Here is a 20,657-nt window from a genome sequence, read left to right on the forward strand (position 1 = left end):
CTTTGCTCCCAGTCTACCTTAGCTAGTTCTTCTCTCATCCCATTGTAATCGCCTTTGTTTAAGCACAAAACACTAGTGTTTGATTTTACCTTGTCATCCTCCAACTGTATTTTAAATTCCACCATATTGTGGTCGCTCCTTCCAAGAGGATCCCTAACTATGAGATCATTAATCAATCCTGCCTCATTACACAGGACCAGATCTAGGACCGCTTGTTCCCTTGTAGGTTCCATTACATACTGTTCCAGGAAATTATCCCGGGCACATTCTATAAACTCCTCCTCAAGGCTGCCTTTACCAACCTGGTTAAACCAATCGATATGCAGATTAAAATCTCCCATGATAACCGTTGTACCATTTCTACATGCATCCGTTATTTCTTTGCTTATTGCCTGCTCTACCATCCTGTTACTATTTGGTGGCCTATAGATTACTCCTATCAGTGACTTTTTTGCCTTACTATTCCTGATTTCCACCCAAATTGATTCAACCTTATCCTCCATAGCACCAATATCATCCCTTACTATTGCCCGGATGCCATCCTTAAACAACAAAGCTACACCACCGCCCTGACCGTCCATTCTATCCTTTCGTACAGTCTGATACCCTCGGATATTTAACTCCCAGTCGTGACCATCTTTTAACCATGTTTCAGTAATGGCCACTAAATCATAGTCATTCACGATGATTTGCGCCATCAACTCATTTACCTTATTTCATATACTACGAGCACCCCGCACCCACACCCCCACCTCCTATAACCAGCCCCCAACACACCTGGTCTGGCTGATTGAGAATCGATTTACCTCGTGCCTTAAAAAATATTCAAGCTTCTGCTTCGAGTGCCTATTGAGGGAGAAAGTTCCAGAGACTCAGCACCCTCAGAAAACAAGAATCTTCCCATCTGGAGACTGCGACCTCTTGTTATAGAGCCTGCCCCGCCAGAGGAGAGCCTGCCCCGCCAGAGGAGAGCCTGCCCCGCCAGAGGAGAGCCTGCCCCGCCAGAGGAGAGCCTGCCCCGCCAGAGGAGAGCCTGCCCCATCAGAGTGCCTGCCCTATCAGAGGAGAGCCTGCCCTACCAGAGGAAACATCATCCCAGTATCCAACCCGTCCAGCCATGTCTGAATTTTGTACCTTTCAATCATGTCCCCTCTCATTCTTCTAAACTCCAGTGAAAACAGGCTCAGTGGACCCAATCCCTCCTCGTACGACAATCGCACCGTCCCAGGAATCAGCCTGGTGAATATCCGCTGCGCTCCCTCAATGGCAGTTGTCTCCTTCCTTCGAAAAGGACCAAAATTGCTCACAATACTCCAGGTGTGCTCTCACCAAGAGCCTGCTGTAAGACGTCGTTACTCCCAGTTATTTAATTCCTCTTACAATCCAGGCCACCATGCCATTTGCCTTCGTAACTGCTACTTTCAGCAAGCTTTGACAGAGTCATCCAGACTCGAAATGTCAGCTTCAAAGAACAAAGAACAAAGAACAATACAGCACAGGAACAGGCCCTTCGGCCCTCCCAGCCTTACCGGTCGTGGTATCTGCCTAAACTAAAACCATCTGCACTTATGGAATCCGTATTCCCACCCTTTTCATATATTTGTCGAGATGCCGCTTAATTGCCGCTGTCGTCCCTGCTCCCGGGCAGCGCGTTCCATATATTTACCACCCGCTGTGTTAAAAAACTTGCCTCGCACATCTGTTCGAAACGTTTCCCTGCGCACTTTAAACCTCTGTCCCCGAGTACTTGACTCTCCTACTCTAGGAAAGAGCATCTGACTATCCACTCTGTCTATGCCCCTCATAATTTTGTAGACATCTATCAGGTCGCCCCTCAACCTCCGTCGTTCCAGTGGGAAGAGACGGAGTTTATCTAAACTCTCCTTATAGTTAATGCCCTCCATACCAGGCAACATCCTCGCAAACCGCTTCTGTACCCTCTCCAAAGCCTCCACATCCTTCTGGTAGTGTGGTGACCAGAATTATACACAATATTCCAAATGAGGCCTAACTAAGGTTCTATACAGCTGCAACATGACTTGCAAATTTTTATACTCAATGCCCCGGCCAATGAAGGCCAGCATGCCGTATGCCTTCTTGACCACCTTACCCACATGCGTTGCCACTTTCAGTGATCAGTGGACATGCCTAGATCTCTCTGCCTGTCAATACTCGCAAGAGTTCTACCATTTATTGTGTAATTCCTACATGCATTGGACCTTCCAAAGTGCGTTACCTCACACTTGTCCGGATTAAACTCCATCTGCCATTTCTCCGCCCAAGACTCCAACCAGTTTATATCCTGTTGTATCCTCTGACAATCCTCTTCACTATCCGCAACTCCACCAATTATTGTGTCTGCGAACTTACTAATCAGACCAGCTACATTTTCTTCCAAATCATTTTATACACCATGAACAACAAAGGCCCCAGAACTGATCCCCGTGGAACGCCGCTAGTCACAACCTTCCATTCAGAAAAACATCTTCTACTGCTACCCTCGGTCTTCTGTGTCCAAACCAGTTCTGTATCCACCTTGCCAGCTCTCCTGTGATCCCGTGTGACTTAACCTTTTGTACCAGTCTACCATGAGGGACCTCAAAGGCTTTACTGAAGTCCATGTAAACCATAAGACATAAGAACAGAATTAGGCCACTCGGCCCATCGAGTCTGCTCCACCATTCAATCATGGCTGATATTTTCTCATCCCCATTCTCCTGCCTTCTCCCCATAACCCCTGATCCCCTTATTAATCAAGAACCTATCTATCTCTGTCTGAAAGACACTCGGTGATCTGGCCTCCACACCCTTCTGCGGCAAAGAGTTTCACAGATTCACCACCCTCTGGCTGAAGAAAGTCCTCCTCATCTCTGTTTTAAAGGATCGTCCCTTTATTCTGAGATGGTGTCCTCTGCTTCTAGTTTTTCCTACAACTGGAATCATCCTCTCCACGTCCACTCTATCCAGGCCTCGCAGTATCCTGTAAGTTTCAATAAGATCCCCCCTCATCCTTCTAAACTCCAACGAGTACAGACCCAGAGTCCTCAACCGGTCCTCATAAGACAAGCTCTTCATTCCAGGGATCATTCTTGTGAACCTCTCTGGACCCTTTCCAAGGACAGCATCTACTGCCTTTCCCTCATCAATCATCTTTGTCACTTCCTCGAAAAACTTGATCAAATTAGTGAGGCACGACCTCCCCTTCACAAGACCATGCTGTCCATCACTAATATGTCCATTTGTTTCCAAATGTGAGTAAATCCTGTCTCTAAGAATCTTTTTCTTCTCTCTCCGCTGTCAGACCTACCAAGGTTGTCCAGTATTTTCTGTTTTTGTTTCACTGATGGGTGTCCTGGGACACCCAGGTCCCTCTGTACATCAGCATTTCCCAATCTATCCCCAGTTAAATAATATCTGTCATTCTGTTTCTCCATCCAAACCTGGAGACGTTTACACCTATTCACGTTACGCTGCATCTGCCGCGTATTGCCCCTGAACCCTGACCTTCAATCCCTAACCCCAAGCCCCAGTCCTAACCCCTGACCCCGAGGTTACTTGTGCATTGGGGCAGGTTGCAGGGTCGCTGCTGGAATGTTTCCCCGGTGCAGTTGTGATGATTCTGACAGGAACGAGTCCGACTCTTGATGCTGCGAAACTGGGTATCTGTGCAGTTCCTCGAACATCGGGTCCAGGAAGACCAGGGAGAAAATCCATCAGAATCTACAGACAAGAGAGTGAGAATAACTAAAAAGAGACAGAGTGAGAGAATTAGTGACAGAGAAAAAGTGTCAGAGAGTGAGCAACACAGAGTTACAGAAAGATCAAGACCAGAACAAACGAGTGGCAGATGGAGAAAGAGTGAGGGAGAGCACGACAGAAACATAAGAACGTAAGGACTTAAGAACGAGGAGCAGGAGTCGGCCATCTGGCCCCTCGAGCCTGCTCCACCATTCAATGAGATCATGGCTGATCTTTTGTGGACTCAGCTCCACTTTCCGGCCCAAACACCATAACCCTTAATCCCTTTATTCTTCAAAAAATGAGAGTGACAGAAACAGAGAGACAGAAATAGAGAGAGTGACAGAAACAGAGAGAGTGACAGAAACAGAGAGAGTGACAGAAATAGAGAGAGAAGTGTGACAGAAACAGAGAGAGTGACAGAAATAGAGAGAGAGGCAGAAACAGAGAGAGTGACAGAAACAGAGAGAGAGGCAGAAACAGAGAGAGTGACAGAAACAGAGAGAGAGAGAAACAGAGAGAGAGACAGAAACAGAGAGAGAGAGAAACAGAGAGAGAGACAGAAACAGAGAGTGAGAGAAACAGAGAGTGACAGAAACAGCGAGAGTGACAGAAACAGCGAGAGTGACAGAAACAGCGAGAGAGACAGAAACAGCGAGAGAGACAGAAACAGAGAGTGAGACAGAAACAGAGAGTGAGACAGAAACAGAGAGTGTGAGAGAAACAGAGAGTGTGAGAGAAACAGAGAGTGTGAGAGAAACAGAGAGTGTGAGAGAAACAGAGAGTGTGAGAGAAACAGAGAGTGTGAGAGAAACAGAGAGTGTGAGAGAAACAGAGAGTGTGAGAGAAACAGAGAGTGTGAGAGAAACAGAGAGTGTGAGAGAAACAGAGAGAGTGAGAGAAACAGAGAGAGTGAGAGAAACAGAGAGAGTGAGAGAAACAGAGAGAGTGAGAGAAACAGAGAGAGAGTGACAGAGACAGAGAGAGAGTGACAGAGACAGAGAGAGTGACACAAGCTGTGATGCCCCCTTGATTGTACAGGTCCTCAGGGAGGTATTTTAAAAAGATAAAATCACATTTCTGGGCAGAATCTATGAAAAGCTGGTGGTCCAGACACATGTTAGTGATTTGAAGTGTTGATGCTTCATGATTGAGCTGAATAAAGAGTTCCCTGCGCTGAGCTGGGAATTTTCCGATGTGACGGTTCAGATGGAGCTGCAAACATTGGGAATTTGGCAAATGTGTAAATAAGCGAGGTAAACACATCAGGAGGAAGAGAGACTGAGCTACTGAGAGAATCCCAACTGTGCTGAACAAGGCCATTCACCCCATCAAGTCTGCAACAACCACCCGAAAGAGCACCTATCCCATCATCTCCACCTAACTGATACATCTCTTTGGGGGGTTTAAACTAATGCAGCAGGGGCATGGGAACCTGGATTGTAGTTTTAGGGTAAGGGAGAATGAGAGTATAGAGGTCAGGAGCACAGATTTGACGTCGCAGGAGGGGGCCAGTGTTCAGGTAGGTGGTTTGAAGTGTGTCTACTTCAATGCCAGGAGTATACGAAACAAGGTAGGGGAACTGCCAGCATGGGTTGGTACCTGGGACTTCGATGTTGTGGCCATTTCGGAGACATGGATAGAGCAGGGACAGGAATGGATGTTGCAGGTTCCGGGGTTTAGGTGTTTTAGTAAGCTCAGAGAAGGAGGCAAAAGAGGGGGAGGTGTGGCGCTGCTAGTCAAGAGCAGTATTACGGTGGCGGAGAGGATGCTAGATGGGGACTCATCTTCCGAGGTAGTATGGGCTGAAGTTAGAAACAGGAAAGGAGAGGTCACCCTGTTGGGAGTTTTTTTATAGGCCTCCTAATAGTTCTAGGGATGTAGAGGAAAGGATGGCGAAGATGATTCTGGATATGAGCGAAAGTAACAGGGTAGTTATTATGGGAGACTTTAACTTTCCAAATATTGACTGGAAAAGATATAGTTCGAGTACAATAGATGGGTCGTTTTTTGTACAGTGTGTGCAGGAGGGTTTCCTGAAACAATATGTTGACAGGCCAACAAGAGGCGAGGCCACGTTGGATTTGGTTTTGGGTAATGAACTAGGCCAGGTGTTGGATTTGGAGGTAGGAGAGCACTTTGGGGACAGTGACCACAATTCGGTGACGTTTACGTTAATGATGGAAAGGGATAAGTATACACCGCAGGGCAAGAGTTATAGCTGGGGGAAGGGCAATTATGATGCCATTAGACGTGACTTGGGGGGGATAAGGTGGAGAAGTAGGCTGCAAGTGTTGGGCACACTGGATAAGTGGGGCTTGTTCAAGGATCAGCTACTGCGTGTTCTTGATAAGTATGTACCGGTCAGACAGGGAGGAAGGCGTCGAGCGAGGGAACCGTGGTTTACCAAAGAAGTGGAATCTCTTGTTAAGAGGAAGAAGGAGGCCTATGTGAAGATGAGGTGTGAAGTTTCGGTTGGGGCGATGGATAGTTACAAGGTAGCGAGGAAGGATCTAAAGAGAGAGCTAAGACGATCAAGGAGGGGACATGAGAAGTATTTGGCAGGAAGGATCAAGGAAAACCCAAAAGCTTTCTATAGGTATGTCAGGAATAAGCGAATGACTAGGGAAAGAGTAGGACCAGTCAAGGACAGGGATGGGAAATTGTGTGTGGAGTCTGAAGAGATAGGCGAGATACTAAATGAATATTTTTCGTCAGTATTCACTCAGGAAAAAGATAATGTTGTGGAGGAGAATGCTGAGCCCCAGGCTAATAGAATAGATGGCATTGAGGTACGTAGGGAAGAGGTGTTGGCAATTCTGGACAGGCTGAAAATAGATAAGTCCCCGGGACCTGATGGGATTTATCCTAGGATTCTCTGGGAGGCCAGGGAAGAGATTGCTGGACCTTTGGCTTTGATTTTTATGTCATCATTGGCTACAGGAATAGTGCCAGAGGACTGGAGGACAGCAAATGTGGTCCCTTTGTTCAAAAAGGGGAGCAGAGACAACCCCGGCAACTATAGACCGGTGAGCCTCACGTCTGTAGTGGGTAAAGCCTTGGAGGGGATTATAAGAGACAAGATTTATAATCATCTAGATAGGAATAATATGATCCGGGATAGTCAGCATGGCTTTGTGAAGGGTAGGTCATGCCTCACAAACCTTATTGAGTTCTTTGAGAAGGTGACTGAACAGGTAGACGAGGGTAGAGCAGTTGATGTGGTGTATATGGATTTCAGCAAAGCGTTTGATAAGGTTCCCCACGGTAGGCTATTGCAAAAAATACGGAGGCTGGGGATTGAGGGTGATTTAGAGATGTGGATCAGAAATTGGCTAGCTGAAAGAAGACAGAGGGTGGTGGTTGATGGGAAATGTTCAGAATGGAGTTCAGTTACAAGTGGAGTACCACAAGGATCTGTTCTGGGGCCATTGCTGTTTGTCATTTTTATCAATGACCTAGAGGAAGGCGCAGAAGGGTGGGTGAGTAAATTTGCAGACGATACTAAAGTCGGTGGTGTTGTCGATAGTGTGGAAGGATGTAGCAGGTTACAGAGGGATATAGATAAGCTGCAGAGCTGGGCTGAGAGGTGGCAAATGGAGTTTAATGTAGAGAAGTGTGAGGTGATTCACTTTGGAAGGAATAACAGGAATGTAGAATATTTGGCTAATGGTAAAGTTCTTGAAAGTGTGGATGAGCAGAGGGATCTAGGTGTCCATGTACATAGATCCCTGAAAGTTGCCACCCAGGTTGATAGGGTTGTGAAGAAGGCCTATGGAGTGTTGGCCTTTATTGGTAGAGGGATTGAGTTCCGGAGTCGGGAGGTCATGTTGCAGCTGTACAGAACTCTGGTACGGCCGCATTTGGAGTATTGCGTACAGTTCTGGTCACCGCATTATAGGAAGGACGTGGAGGCTTTGGAGCGGGTGCAGAGGAGATTTACCAGGATGTTGCCTGGTATGGAGGGAAAATCTTATGAGGAAAGGCTGATGGACTTGAGGTTGTTTTCGTTGGAGAGAAGAAGGTTAAGAGGAGACTTAATAGAGGCATACAAAATGATCAGGGGGTTGGATAGGGTGGACAGTGAGAGCCTTCTCCCGCGGATGGATATGCCTGGCATGAGGGGACATAACTTTAAACTGAGGGGTAATAGATATAGGACAGAGGTCAGAGGTAGGTTCTTTACGCAAAGAGTAGTGAGGCCGTGGAATGCCCTACCTGCTACAGTAGTGAACTCGCCAACATTGAGGGCATTTAAAAGTTTATTGGATAAACATATGGATGATAATGGCATAGTGTAGGTTAGATGGCTTTTGTTTCGGTGCAACATCGTGGGCCGAAGGGCCTGTACTGCGCTGTATTGTTCTATGTTCTATGTTCTATCTTTGGACTGTGGGAGGAAACCGGAGCACCAGGAGGAAACCCACGCTCACACGGGAAGAACATGCAGACACAACACAGACAGTGACCCAAGCCAGGAATCGAACCTGGGACCCTAGCGCTGTGAGGCAGCAGTGCTAATCACTGTGTCACCGTGCTGCCCTGCGCTGTGAGGCAGCAGTGCTAATCACTGTGTCACCGTGCTGCCCTGCGCTGTGAGGCAGCAGTGCTAATCACTGTGTCACCGTGCGGCCCTGCGCTGTGAGGCAGCAGTGCTAATCACTGTGTCACCGTGCGGCCCTGCATTGTGAGGCAGCAGTGCTAATCACTGTGTCACCGTGCGGCCCTGTGCTGTGAGGCAGCAGTGCTAATCACTGTGTCACCGTGCTGCCCTGGCACTGTGAGGCAGCAGTGCTAATCACTGTGTCACCGTGCGGCCCTGGCGCTGTGAGGCAGCAGTGCTAATCACTGTCACCGTGCGGCCCTGCGCTGTGAGGCAGCAGTGCTAATCACTGTGTCACCGTGCGGCCCTGGCACTGTGAGGCAGCAGTGCTAATCACTGTGTCACCGTGCGGCCCTGCGCTGTGAGGCAGCAGTGCTAATCACTGTGTCACCGTGCGGCCCTGCGCTGTGAGGCAGCAGTGCTAATCACTGTGTCACCGTGCGGCCCTGCGCTGTGAGGCAGCAGTGCTAATCACTGTGTCACCGTGCGGCCCTGCGCTGTGAGGCAGCAGTGCTAATCACTGTGTCACCGTGCGGCCCTGTGCTGTGAGCAGCAGTGCTAACCACTGTGTCACCGTGCGGCCCTGCGCTGTGAGGCAGCAATGCTAACCACTGTGTCACCGTGCGGCCCTGCGCTGTGAGGCAGCAGTGCTAATCACTGTGTCACCGTGCGGCCCTGCGCTGTGAGGCAGCAGTGCTAATCACTGTGTCACCGTGTGGCCCTGCGCTGTGAGGCAGCAGTGCTGATCACTGTGTCACCGTGCGGCCCTGCGCTGTGAGGCAGCAGTGCTAATCACTGTGTCACCGTGCGGTCCTGCGCTGTGAGGCAGCAGTGCTAATCACTGTGTCACCGTGCGGCCCTGCGCTGTGAGGCAGCAGTGCTAATCACTGTGTCACCGTGCGGCCCTGCGCTGTGAGGCAGCAGTGCTAATCACTGTGTCACCGTGCGGCCCTGGCAGGCAGCAGTGCTAACCACTGTGTCACCGTGCGGCCCTGTGCTGTGAGGCAGCAGTGCTAACCACTGTGTCACCGTGCGGCCCTGGCACTGTAAGGCAGCAGTGCTAACCACTGTGTCACCGTGCGGCTCTGCGCTGTGAGGCAGCAGTGCTAATCACTGTGTCACCGTGCGGCCCTGCGCTGTGAGGCAGCCGTGCTAATCACAGTGTCACCGTGCGGCCCTGCGCTGGCAGGCAGCAGTGCTAATCACTGTGTCACCGTGCGGCCCTGCGCTGTGAGGCAGCAGTGCTAATCACTGTGTCACCGTGCGGCCCTGCGCTGTGAGGCAGCAGTGCTAACCACTGTGTCGCCGTGCCGACCCGAAATGTGGGAGGTAGAATGAATTGCCAGAGGCTGAGAAAGCTCTGACTGGAGTCTGGCATTCCCCTCGTTCCCAAAACAAGGGTAGGAATGGGTGGAAAGTGCGTTGTCCTCCGTACAGATTGGAGACTCTCTATTAGCCAATTGGTAGCAGGGAATTGGTGTATTGCTGAAAGAAAGAGATATGCTGTCGAAGCTTTTCATCCTGCACTTATCAGGACAGTGCGCAAGATAAACCAATCGTAAAATACTGAGTCATTACGGTACAGAAGGAGGCTATTCAGCCCATCATATCTGCACCGACTCTCCGAATGAGCATCCTGACTCAGTGCCACTCTCCCCCACCCCCCCGCTGCACAGTGTTTCTATTCAAATAATCATCAAATCCCCTCCTGAATGCCCCGTGCATTCCCGACTCCAACCACTCGCTGGTGACAGACCTTTTTGTGACATCACATTTGCTTCTTTTACCAATCACTTTAATTCTGAGCCCTCTCGTTCCCGATGCTTTTCCGGGCAGGAAGTTTCTGTCCAGCCCCCTCGTGATTTCGAACATCTCTATCAAATCTCTTCTTCGCCAAACCCTCCCAAACATTCCCAAACCCTCCAATCTATCCGCATAACTGAAATAAGCAAACAACAATTTATATTGCATGAAAAAGGATTGTGGGCAGCATGGTAGCACTGTGCTTAGCACTGTTGCTACACAGCTCCAGGGTCCCAGGTTCGATTCCCCACTGGGTCACTGTCTGTGTGAAGTCTGCACATTCTCCCCGTGTCTGTGTGGGTTTCCTTCGGGTGCTCCGGTTTCCTCCCACAGTCCAAGGATGTGCAGGTTAGGTGGATTGGCCATGATAAATTGCCCTTAGTGTTCAAAAACAGGTTAGATGGGGTTACGGAGATGGTGTAGGGATAGGGTGGAGGTGTGGGCTTAGGTACGGTGCTCTTTCCAAGGGCCGGTGCAGACTCGATGGGCGGAATGGCCTCCTTCTGCACTGTACATTCTATGATTCTATGATTGGTTGTTTGACAAATGGACGCTGATTGGTCGCAACATTGCCATGGAGAATGCAGCAGGGTTAACTGTCAAGGTGTTCAAATTCACACCAGGCCGGTTGAACCTGATTTCTCAAAGCATTGGCATGGCGAATGAGATCATAAAATGTTGGAGCAGAAGTTGGCCATTCGGCCCATTGTCATGTGGGAGTACCTTTAAGAAATGGGTGTTTTTATAGAATAACTGTAGTGGGCGTACCTTTAAGGAATGGGTGTTTATTACTGCAGTGATGTCAGAGTGTGGGTGGAGCTGAGCTCTGGCTCTGCTTTTTAGTTTCACTTTGATAAAAACTTGGGTGTGTCTGCATTTTTTTGGTTTGGTTTCAGTGTTGGAGCTGAAGCCAGACAAAGCAGGTGTACTGTTGTTCTCTCTGCCATGATCATTTGGTGAATTCAGAATTATAAATGTTCTCAATAGTGAATTTAAACCTGATGTGCTTCTGTTGAAAGGTTTGTTTTAAGTCTTATGGATGTTAAAAGGAAAGTAAGGATTATTTAGTGTTGTATTCTTTGGGGGTTGTATTTGAATTAATGGTTGCTAAGATGTTCACTGTTTGTTTTAAAAAGGTTAACTTGAGTTCATAGAATAAACATTGTTTTGCTTTAAAAAATACTTTCCCATTTCTGCTGTCCCACACCTGTAGAGTGGGCCGTGTGCTCCCCATACCACAATCTAGTAAAAGTTGTGGGTCAGGTGAACTCCATGATACACTTTGGGGTTCTCTATACTCTGGCCCATAACACCATCGAGTTTGCTCCGCATTCAATGAGATCATCACTGATTTGATATGATAATCCTCAACTCCACTTTCCCACCTTATCCCCACAACTGAGATGAGGAGGAACTACTTCTCGCAGAGGATGATTAATTTGTGGAGCTCTGCCCCATAGTGTGGTGCAGACTGAGTCAAGAATGAGACAGATATATTTCTGTTAAAAAACGGGTTAAAGGGAAATGGGGAACAGGTGATGGATTTGATGCCTGCTCATAGAAAGCATAGTTTCTATATGTACACAACTATCTATTTAAACATCATTACGAACTGATCTGTGTTGTAAATAATAAGACAGAAATGCTACAATTCTGACAAAATGTCTTGCACAAAATTAATCTTGTGAGCGAGATGAAAAGAAAGAGAGTGTGAGAGAAAGAGCAAAAGACAAAGACAGTGACCGAGGGACTGAGAGAGAGAGAGTGACAGTAAGAGAGAGGGAGGATGGTGATTGTGAAGACGGTGATGAATCTTTGCCATTACCTGGTAAACTGGTGACAGGCTCCCCAGTTGGCACGGATACTGAAAGAAAGAGACTGGTTAGAGGCATCAGCAATGACTGCTCAGCATATCCTGCAGGTGGAGACAGTGAATGGGGCTTTTCATCCGAGGCCCAAAGATCAAAGTCAAATGGTCAATGAGAACCTATGGGGTTAACAAACATTTCTCTCTCTTACACACACACACCTCTCTGCCTCTCTCTTACACACACACACCTCACTGTCTCTTACACACACATCTCTCTGTCTCTCTTACACACACACACCTCTGTGTCTCTCTCTTACACACACACCTCTCTGTCTCTCTCTTACACACACACACCTCTCTGTCTCTCTTACACACACACCTCTCTGTCTCTTACACACACACCTCTCTGTCTCTCTTACACACACACACCTCTCTGCCTCTCTCTTACACACACACACTCTGTCTCTTACACACACATCTCTCTGTCTCTTACACACACACATCTCTGTCTCTCTCTTACACACACACACCTCTCTGCCTCTCTCTTACACACACACACTCTGTCTCTTACACACACATCTCTCTGTCTCTTACACACACACATCTCTGTCTCTCTCTTACACACACACACCTCTCTGCCTCTCTCTTACACACACACACTCTGTCTCTTACACACACATCTCTGTCTCTCTCTTACACACACACACCTCTCTGCCTCTCTCTTACACACACACCTCTGTCTCTCTCTTACACACACACACTCTCTGTCTCTCTCTTACACACACACACCTCTCTGCCTCTCTCGTACACACACACACACCTGTCTCTCTCTTACACACACACACCTCTCTGTCTCTCTCTTACACACACACCTCTGTCTCTCTCTTACACACCCCCCCCTCTGTCTCTCTTTACACACACACATCTCTGTCTCTCTCTTACACACACACACCTCTCTGCCTCTCTCTTACACACACACCTCTGTCTCTCTCTTACACACACACACTCTCTGTCTCTCTCTTACACACACACACCTCTCTGCCTCTCTCGTACACACACACACACCTGTCTCTCTCTTACACACACACACCTCTCTGTCTCTCTCTTACACACACACCTCTCTGTCTCTCTCTTACACACACCCCCCCTCTGTCTCTCTTTACACACACACCTCTCTGCCTCTCTCTTACACACACACCTCTGTCTCTCTCTTACACACACACCTCTCTCTCTCTCGCTTACACACACACCTCTCTGCCTCTCTCTTACACACACCTCTCTCTCTCTCTCTTACACACACACACCTCTCTCTCTCTTACACACACACATCTCTCTGTCTCTTACACACACACACCTCTGTCTCTCTCTTACACACACACACCTCTGTCTCTCTCTTACACACACACACTCTCTGCCTCTCTCTTACACACACACACCTCTCTGTCTCTCTCTTACACACACACCTCTCTGTCTCTCTCTTACACACACACACCTCTCTGTCTCTCTCTTACACACACACACCTCTCTCTCTCTCTTACACACACACACCTCTCTGTCTCTCTCTCTTACACACACACACCTCTCTCTCTCTTACACACACACATCTCTCTGTCTCTTACACACACACACCTCTGTCTCTCTCTTACACACACACACCTCTCTCTCTCTCTTACACACACACCTCTCTGTCTCTCTCTTACACACACACACCTCTCTCTCTCTCTCTCTTACACACACACACCTCTCTGTCTCTCTCGTACACACACACAGCTCTCTGTCTCTCTCTTACACACACACACCTCTCTCTCTCTTAGAATAGAATCATAGAAGTTGACAGCATGGAAACAGGCCCTTCGGCCCAACCAGTCCATGCCGCCCAGTTTTTTACCATTAAGCTAGTCCCAGTTGCCCGCACTTGGCCCATAACCCTCTATACCCATCTTACCCATGTAACCATCTAAATGCTTTTTAAAAGACACAATTGTACCCGCCTCTACTACTACCTCTGGCAGCCCATTCCAGACACTCACTACCCTCTGAGTGAAGAAATTGCCCCTCTGGGCCCTTCTGAATCTCTCCCCTCTCACCTTAAATCTATGCCCTCTAGTTTTAGACTCCCCTACCTTTGGGAAAAGATGTTGACTATCTACCTTATCTATGCCCCTCATTATTTTATAGACCTCTATAAGATCACCCCTAAGCCTCCTACGCTCCAGGGAAAAAAGTCCCAGTCTATCCAGCCTCTCCTTATAACTCAAACCATCAAGTCCCGGCAACATCCTAGTAAATCTTTTCTGCACTCTTTCTAGTTTAATAATATCCTTTCTATAATAGGGTGACCAGAACTGCACACAGTATTCCAAGTGTGGCCGTACCAATGCCTTGTACAACTTCAACAAGACGTCCCAACTCCTATATTCAATGTTCTGACCAATGAAACCAAGCATGCCGAATGCCTTCTTCACCACCCTCTGTCTCTCTCTTACACACACACACCTCTCTGTCTCTCTCTTACACACACACACACACCTCTCTCTCTCTCTTACACACTGTGGTAGTATGTATTGGGGGTCATGTGGGACTGGAAGCCCTAATGTCATTGGCTGACAGATCCCGGGTCCTGGTTGGCCGTTGACCTCATACTCCGCCCTGAAGGCGAAGTATAAGAAGCCGGTGCCTTCCCCCGCATGCCAGTTTACTATCGGGCTGCTGGGGAACAGACACGCTTAATAAAGCCTCATCGACTTCACTCTATTTGTCTCACGGAGTCTTTGTGCGCCACACACACACACACCTCTCTGTCTCTCTCTTACACACACACACCTCTCTGTCTCTCTCTTACACACACACATCTCTCTGTCTCTTACACACACACACCTCTGTCTCTCTTACACACACACACACCTCTCTGTCTCTCTCTTACACACACATACACCTCTCTCTCTCTCTTACACACACACCTCTCTGTCTCTCTCTTACACACACACATCTCTCTGTCTCTTACACACACACACCTCTGTCTCTCTTACACACACACACATCTCTCTGTCTCACTTACACACACACATCTCTCTGTCTCTCTCTTACACACACTGAGGTACCCTCAATAATGATGCTTAGAGATTAAACTGTAAAGAAGGCTTTATTAGACTAATAACTATGCTACAGATTTGGACGAGAGCTGACTGCTATACAGACCATGAGGCAGGCCTTTATGTATGGCTCCCAGATGGGCGGAGCCAGAGGCGGAGTCCCCAGGGTTCCAAGCCCGGTCTTAAAGGGGACATCACCTTACATGATGATAAGGCAGTAACCGTTCATCACATTCACCCCCTGTTTACAAGGAGTCCGGCGGGGGTGAAGTGCCATCATTGGTCCATCCGTCTCGGCGGCCGGATCGTCCTCCTCGATCTCCTCAGTTCGGGCGGCGGTGCGGCGGGCACGGATGTCCCGGTTGAGGGCACATCCGGGAGCACAGCGGTCGGAGCTTCGGTCCGGGTCGGGGCAGAGGAACTAGGCAGGGCCGGGGGTAGCGGAGCCGGCGCCGGCGGGGTGTGTAAAGGGGGGGCGCAAGGTAGGAGCTCACCAACGGGTGGTAGGGCCAGAAGGGGGTGTGTTGTAGGGGGTGACGGGTCCTGCAGGGGAGCGGCGCGGGAAGGGGCGTCTGTGGTGGAGGATCCAGCGGGCGCCAGATCCCGGAAGGAAACCGTATCTTGCCTGCCGTCGGAGTACTCCACGTAGGCGTAACTGGGGTTGGCGTGGAGCAGTCGGACCTTTTCAACTAGGGGGTCTGTTTTATGGCTCCTCGCGTGCCTCCGGAGAAGAACAGGTCCCGGAGCCATCAGCCAAGGTGGAAGCGAGACCCCGGAGGTAGATTCCTGGGGAAGAGAAACAATCGGTCGTGAGGGGTCTCATTTGTGGCCGTGCAGAGGAGTGACCTAATGGAGTGTAGGGCATCGGGTAGGACCTCCTGCCAGCGGGTGGTTGGGAGATTTCTCGACCGCAGGGCCAGAAGGACAGCCTTCCACACGGTCGCGTTCTCCCTCTCCACCTGCCCGTTTCCTCGCGGGTTATAGCTGGTCGTTCTGCTCGAGGCGATGCCTTTGCTGAGCAGATACTGACGCAGTTCATCGCTCATGAACGATGTACCCCGGTCGCTGTGGATATAAGCAGGGAAACCGAACAGGGTGAAGATGCTGTGCAGTGCCTTAATCACCGTGGCTGAGGTCATGTCGGTGCAGGGAATGGCGAATGGGAAACGGGAGAACTCATCGATCACGGTGAGGAAATAGGCATAACGGTTGGTGGACGGGAGGGGCCCCTTGAAGTCCACGCTCAGTCGCTCAAAGGGGCCCGAGGCCTTCACGAGCCGAACCTTGTCTGGCTGATAGAAGTGCGGTTTGCACTCCGCACAGATCTGGCAGGCCCTGACCATGGCCTTGACCTCCTTGATTGAGTAAGGTAGGTTGCGGGACTTGATGAAATGGACGAGCCGGGTAACCCCCGGGTGGCAGAGGTCATTGTGGATGGCTTGCAGGCGGTCCTCCTGCGCGTTGGCGCATGTGCCGCGGGACAGGGCATCTGGGGGCTCGTTGAGCTCCCCTGGACGATACTTGATATCGTACGAGTAGGTGGAGAGTTCGATCCTCCACCTCAAAATTTTATCGTTCTTTATTTTGCCCCGTTGCGTGTTATCGAACATATAGGCGACCGACTGTTGGTCGGTGACGAGGGTAAACCTCCTGCCGGCTAGGTAGTGTCTCCAGCACCGCACAGCCTCCACAATGGCTTGTGCCTCCTTTTCGACTGCAGAGTGTCGAATCTCGGGGGCGGTGAGGGTTCGGGAGAAGAACGCTGCTGGTCTGCCTCCTTGATTGAGGGTAGCAGCCAGGGCGTTGTCTGATGCATCGCTCTCTACCTGGAAAGGGATGGTTTCGTCCACCACGTGCATGGCGGCCTTGATGATGTCGGCCTTGATGCGGTTGAAGGCCAATTGGGCCTCAGCCGAGAGGGGAAAAGTGGTGGTCTTTAGGAGTGGGCGGGCTTTGTCCGCATACTTGGGGACCCACTGGGCGTAATAGGAGAAAAGCCCCAAGCACCGTTTGAGGGCCTTGAGGCTGCGGGGGAGAGGGAGTTCCTTAAGGGGGTGCATGCGGTCGGGGTCGGGACCTAGGACCCCGTCTTCCATGACATAGCCGAGGATGGCCAGCCGGGTGGTGTGGAAAACGCATTTGCCCTCGTTATAGATAAGGTTAAGGGCTCGGGCGGTCTGGAGGAACTTTTTGAGGTTAGCGTCATGGTTCTGCTGATCATGGCCGCAGATGGTGACATTGTCCAAGTACGGGTATGTAGCCCGCAAACCGTACTGGTCCACCATTTGGTCCATCGCTCTTTGAAAGACGGAGACCCCATTTGTGACACCAAAGGGGACCCTGAGGAAGTGGAAGAGCCGGCCGGCTGCTTCGAAGGCAGTATAGGGGCGGTCTTTTGGTCGGATGGGGAGCTGGTGGTAGGCGGATTTGAGGTCGACCGTGGAAAAGACTCGGTATTGGGCGATCCGATTTACCATTTCCGCGATGCGAGGAAGGGGGTACGCATCAAGCTGCGTGAATCGGTTTATGGTCTGGCTATAATCCACGACCATCCGTTTCTTCTCCCCGGACCGGACTACCACCACTTGCGCTCTCCAAGGGCTGTTGCTAGCCTCGATGACCCACTCTCCCAGTAAACACTGGACCTCTGACTTGATAAAAGCCATATCTTGGGCACTGTAGCGCCGGCTCCTGTTGGCGACGGGCTTACAGTCGGGAGTGAGGTTAGCGAATAGCGAGGGGGGTGCGACTTTCAGTGTCGCAAGGCAGCATACTGTGAGGGGGGCAAGGGTCCGCCGAACTTCAGTGTCAGGCTTCGGTGGCTGCAATGGAAATCCAGTCCGAGGAGCAGGGGGGCACAGAGGTGAGGGAGGATATAAAATTTGAAACGGGTGTATTTGGCACCCTGGATCGAGAGATCCGCCATACAGTACCCAGTGATTTGTACCGAGTGAGACCCAGATGCGAGGGCTATGGTTTGGGATGCGGGATGGGTGCGTAGGGAGCAGCGCCTTACCGTTTCAGGGTGGATAAAGCTCTCCGTGCTCCCGGAGTCGAAGAGGCATGCAGTGTCGTGCCCGTTGACCTGGACCTGCATCATGGAGTTCTGCAGGTGTTTTGGCCGAGTTTGATCGAGGGTGATCGCACCCAGTCGCGGGTAGTCGGAGTCGTAAAATGGCCGCTGCCGTCGGTCGCACGTATCGGGTCGAGAAGATGGCCGCCGACCAGATGGCCGCTCCCATGATTCGCACGAGGCTGATGACGCGTCAGACGAGGGCGTGTCGGGTCGGTGCGCAGCAGCATTGCGAGGCCTTCAGGCCTGAGAGCCTGATTTTCAGGCCGGCTGTTCTTTGTTTTTCTGGCCCCTGGGTCTGGCCAGGCAGACCCTCGCAAATGCCCTTTCTTCCCGCAGTCGCTGCAGATCGTGGAGCGGGCTGGGCAGCGTGGGCATGGGTGCTGGCCCTGCCCGCAGAAGTAGCACGGTGTGCCCCCCATGGTGAGCGGGTCGCCGCGTGGCGCAGGCCTGTAATACGGGCGAGTCTGAGGAAGTCCGGGGGGGGGCTGGCAGAGTCCACGGGGTACGTACCCAAGTTATGTCGGGCCACCTCCAGCGAGGAGGCGAGCGTTAGCGTCTCCTGGAGGTCTTTTGCCCCGTTTTCGAGCAGTCGCTGCCGGATGTAGGTCGAGCGGATGCCGGACACGAAATAATCTCTGATGTGCAGGTTCATATGGACTTCCCCTGTCACATCCTGATGGTCACAGTCCCGGGCCAGCGCGGTGAGTTTCTCAACAAACTCGCCGAGCGATTCCCCCGAGCGCTGCCGGCAGGTAGAGAGCAGATGCCGGGCGTGCACCTCATTGACGGGTTTGACAAACCGCTTGCGGAGCAACTCGACCGCCTCTTCATAAATCGTCGCCTTTTCGAGCGTGGCGGAGATTCTGTGACTCACCCGGGCGTGGAGTAGACGCAGCTTGTGTGGCCCCAGGATGGGAGTCTCTGCGGAGTCCAGGTAGGCCTTGAAGCACCGCAGCCAGTATTTAAAAATTTCCTTTGCCTCCGGCGTTCGTGCTTCCAGATTGAGCTTCTCTGGTTTTAGGCCTGCGTCCATCCTGAATCTAGTTTAGCCGAATAAATTGAGGTCTCCTCAATAATGATGCTTAGAGATTAAACTGTAAAGAGGGCTTTATTAGACTAATAACTATGCTACAGATTTGGACGAGAGCTGACTGCGATACAGACCATGAGGCAGCCCTTTATGTATGGCTCCCAGATGGGCGGAGCCAGAGGCGGAGTCCCCAGCGTTCCAAGCCTGGTCTTAAAGGGGACATCACCTTAGATGATGATAAGGCAGTAACCGTTCATCACACACACACACCTCTGTCTCTCTCTTACACACACACACCTCTGTCTCTCTCTTACACACACACACCTCTGTCTCTCTCTTACACACACACACCTCTGTCTCTCTCTTACACACACACACCTCTGTCTCTCTCTTACACACACACACCTCTGTCTCTCTCTTACACACACACACCTCTGTCTCTCTCTTACACACACACACCTCTGTCTCTCTCTTACACACACACACACCTCTGTCTCTCTCTGACACACACACACCTGTCTCTCTCTGACACACACACATCTCTGTCTCTCTCTTACACACACACACCTCTGTCTCTCTCTTACACACACACACCTCTGTCTCTCTCTTACACACACACACACCTCTGTCTCTCTCTGACACACACACACCTGTCTCTCTCTGACACACACACATCTCTGTCTCTCTCTTACACACACACACCTCTGTCTCTCTCTTACACACACACACCTCTGTCTCTCTCTTACACACACACACCTCTGTCTCTCTCTTACACACACACACCTCTGTCTCTCTCTTACACACACACACACACCTCTGTCTCTCTCTGACACACACACACCTCTCTCTGCCTCTCTCTTACACACACACACACCTCTCTGTCTCTCTCTGACACACATACACCTCTCTGTCTCTCTCTGACACACACACCTCTCTGTCTCTCTCTGACACACATACACCTCTCTGTCTCTCTCTTACACACACACACACCTCTCTGTCTCTCTCTGACACACACACACCTCTCTGTCTCTCTCTTACACACACACCTCTCTGTCTCTCTCTGACACACATACACCTCTCTGTCTCTCTCTTACACACACACACCTCTCTGTCTCTCTCTTACACACACACACCTCTCTGTCTCTCTCTTACACACACACATCTCTCTCTCTTACACACACACATCTCTCTCTCTCTCTTACACACACACACCTCTGTCTCTCTCTGACACACACACACCTCTCTGTCTCTCTCTGACACACACACACCTCTGTCTCTCTCTGACACACACACACCTCACTGTCTCTCTTTACACACACACACATCTCTCTGTCTCTCTCTGACACACACACATCTCTCTCTCTCTCTTACACACACACACCTCTGTCTCTCTCTGACACACACACACCTGTCTCTCTCTGACACACACACATCTCTGTCTCTCTCTTACACACACACACCGCTGTCTCTCTCTTACACACACACACCTCTCTCTGCCTCTCTCT

At 50.4% G+C, this 20,657-nt stretch overlaps 1 protein-coding gene across 1 annotated transcript in view; it reads right to left on the reverse strand.

Annotated features, from left to right (window-relative positions):
- sspo (SCO-spondin) overlaps positions 1-20,657 on the reverse strand; it is a 1,206,999-nt gene that overhangs the window by 279,003 nt on the left and 907,339 nt on the right. Inside the window, 2 exon segments of the mRNA XM_072468611.1 lie at positions 3,556-3,720; positions 11,970-12,008. Coding sequence (XP_072324712.1) covers positions 3,556-3,720; positions 11,970-12,008 — 204 coding nt within the window.

The sequence above is a fragment of the Scyliorhinus torazame genome, chromosome 11, assembly GCF_047496885.1.
Source record: "Scyliorhinus torazame isolate Kashiwa2021f chromosome 11, sScyTor2.1, whole genome shotgun sequence".
NCBI lineage: Eukaryota > Metazoa > Chordata > Chondrichthyes > Carcharhiniformes > Scyliorhinidae > Scyliorhinus > Scyliorhinus torazame.